Consider the following 2,500-nt stretch of genomic DNA (forward strand, 5'->3'; position numbering starts at 1 on the left):
GCTCTTACCAGCGTTCCCTCCTCTTTCTATCTTTTGTTCTCTCTTTTCTTACTGTCTTCTCTTCTATATCTCTCTTCCTCCTCCCCCTCTCTCTTTCTTTCTCCCCCCCTCTCTTCGTCCCCCTCTCCCTCTCACCCTCCCTACTTCACCCCTCTCTTCCCTATTTCTCTCCCTCTCTCTTCCCCCTTGCACTTACCTTGATCGTGTATCCCCCTTTCCACGCCGCTGTCGTCTAGTGAGGGTGCCATGGCGTCGCTCTTAATGCCCAGCTGGGACAGGTGGTATGTCACCTGCGATTCCACTGGGAGAAGAAAGGAAGGAAAAGGTTATAATGAGGATAAAAGACGTGGGTAATGAAGAAGGCAAAGGCGGTGATGACAAGAATGTAGAGAATGACAGAGAGATAGGCATATAGAGAAAGGCAATAAAAGAGATAAGCGGAAGCTGAGAGATATAGAGATAGAGATAGAGAGTGAGTGAGTGAGTGAGTGAGTGAGTGAGTGAGTGAGTGAGTGAGTGAGAGAGTGAGTGAGTGAGTGAGTGAGTGAGTGAGTGAGTGAGAGAGAGAGAGAGAGAGAGAGAGAGAGAGAGAGAGAGAGAGAGAGAGGGAGAGAGAGATGCAGAAAGACAAGCACTGACAGGCAGAAAGAGACACAAACGGAAATACAGAGAAACTGAGAGACGGTGAATGGAGATTGAATACAAGGGAGCACAGACACAGATAGACAGATAAAAAAGGGGGAGACATACAGACTGATATATATATATATATATATATATATATATATATATATATATATATATATATATATATATATATATATATTGAGGCGTATTTAGAGATAACAAAGACACACTGACACACAGAGGAAAGTGAAAGATAGATACCTGTATATCTCATGTTCGAGCATCTATTATAACTGCGATATATATTTTTCAAATGTCGGTTTAATATCATGACCCTGTTTTTTTCATTTTTTATTTTCATAAAAAAAACCCAAAAGGCATGTTCTCTCTACCCCAACACCCCCTGATAAACCCATCCTTCATGTCTTTTAATATTCTAAATCATTCTTTTGATCTATTTCTTTTAATCGCATTTTAATTCTTTCTTTTCTACCTGGGTGTGTGTCTGTCCGTAAGTGTTTGCCTGTCTGTCTGTCTGTCTCTCTTCTCTCTCTTTCTCCCATCCTCCCTCTCTTCTTTCTATTTCTTTCTCCCATCCTCCCTCTCTTCTTTCTCCCTCCCACCCTCTCTCCCGTCTTTCTCCCACCTCCCCCTCCCTCTCCCTCACCCCCTCTCGTGTCCGGCGCGACGGCCAGCATCGCCTTTCATAATTCAACCAAAGCTGAAATGTCACACTCTCGCTTGGCCGGGTGCGAGGCGGCTGGCGACGCGTGAAATAATGCAGGGAGGAATGTCAAGGTCTTTTTTCTTTTTACTTCTCTTTTGAGGTGACGTTCAAGGCCTTTTTCGTATTTCTTTTTTTTGGGGGGGTGGGAACTTTTTTTTTGTATGACGAAGCAAGATGGATGAGGGACGAATATATGTGAATTTGAGAGATTGGGATACACTTCTTTTTCTTTTTTTTTGATACGTGTCGTTTTTACGAAAAAGATGATATGTAAAGTTTACAGGCTATTTGGTAGAAGAAATAGCGAGAGTGTGTGTGATACGAGCAGCGATGTTCTTATTCGTGATGGTAAAAATAATGATCGTAACATATTGATAATAATAATAATGATACTAAAGGTAATAATAAGGATAATAGAAATGGTAAGAATATTAATGCAAATAAGGATAATAACCATTATGCTGATAGTAATGACAATAATAATAGTCATAATAATAAAAAATAACATTTATACAGAGACAACAAGAACAGAAACAAAATAAAAATTTGACATCAGCGCCATCGAGAACACGACCCTCGAGCAGGAGGCCTCATTCCAAGACGAATAAGACACAGAACATAGTAAAAAACACGTCAGGAACAAGCATGAAAAGGTAACCAGTGGCGTCCGCACGTGCTGATGGTCTTACAAATCCGGATGAACTAATTCTAAACCCCTTCTCAGGTCCTAAGTTGGATGTCCTCTTTGTGATAGAATTCTAGTTTTTTTTTCCGAGTCCAAAGACATATTCCAGATTTATCACTTTTGTAATATGTTATGTAGCAACTTCGGTTGAAGTTATGTAGCATCTTAGGACCTTTAAACCCTCCTCAGGTTATGAAATATTACGTCAACATGGAGACGGAATTCTGAAACTTTTCTTGGCTTGTAAATCGTAAACCTCATCAACATTTTCCAAACATATATGGAAATTCTATATGAAATTTGGTTAAACAAAGAAAAAAATCTAAACATTTTAAGCATAACAGCCGCATTATTATTGTGAATGGTATTACTACTATCATTTCATTATTACTGCTATTACTATCATCATTATTATTGTTATTATTATTACCATCATTATGATTATTTTCATTATTATTATC

The 2,500-nt window shown here is 39.0% G+C and overlaps 1 protein-coding gene across 1 annotated transcript in view; it reads right to left on the reverse strand.

Annotated features, from left to right (window-relative positions):
- The window catches only part of LOC138866712 (uncharacterized), a 293,769-nt gene that overhangs the window by 30,834 nt on the left and 260,435 nt on the right, over positions 1–2,500 (reverse strand). The window contains exon 10 of the mRNA XM_070140054.1: positions 197–301. Within this exon, the coding sequence (XP_069996155.1) occupies positions 197–301 (105 nt within the window). The remainder of the gene's footprint in view (positions 1–196; positions 302–2,500) is intronic.

Source organism: Penaeus vannamei, chromosome 26, assembly GCF_042767895.1.
Source record: "Penaeus vannamei isolate JL-2024 chromosome 26, ASM4276789v1, whole genome shotgun sequence".
NCBI lineage: Eukaryota > Metazoa > Arthropoda > Malacostraca > Decapoda > Penaeidae > Penaeus > Penaeus vannamei.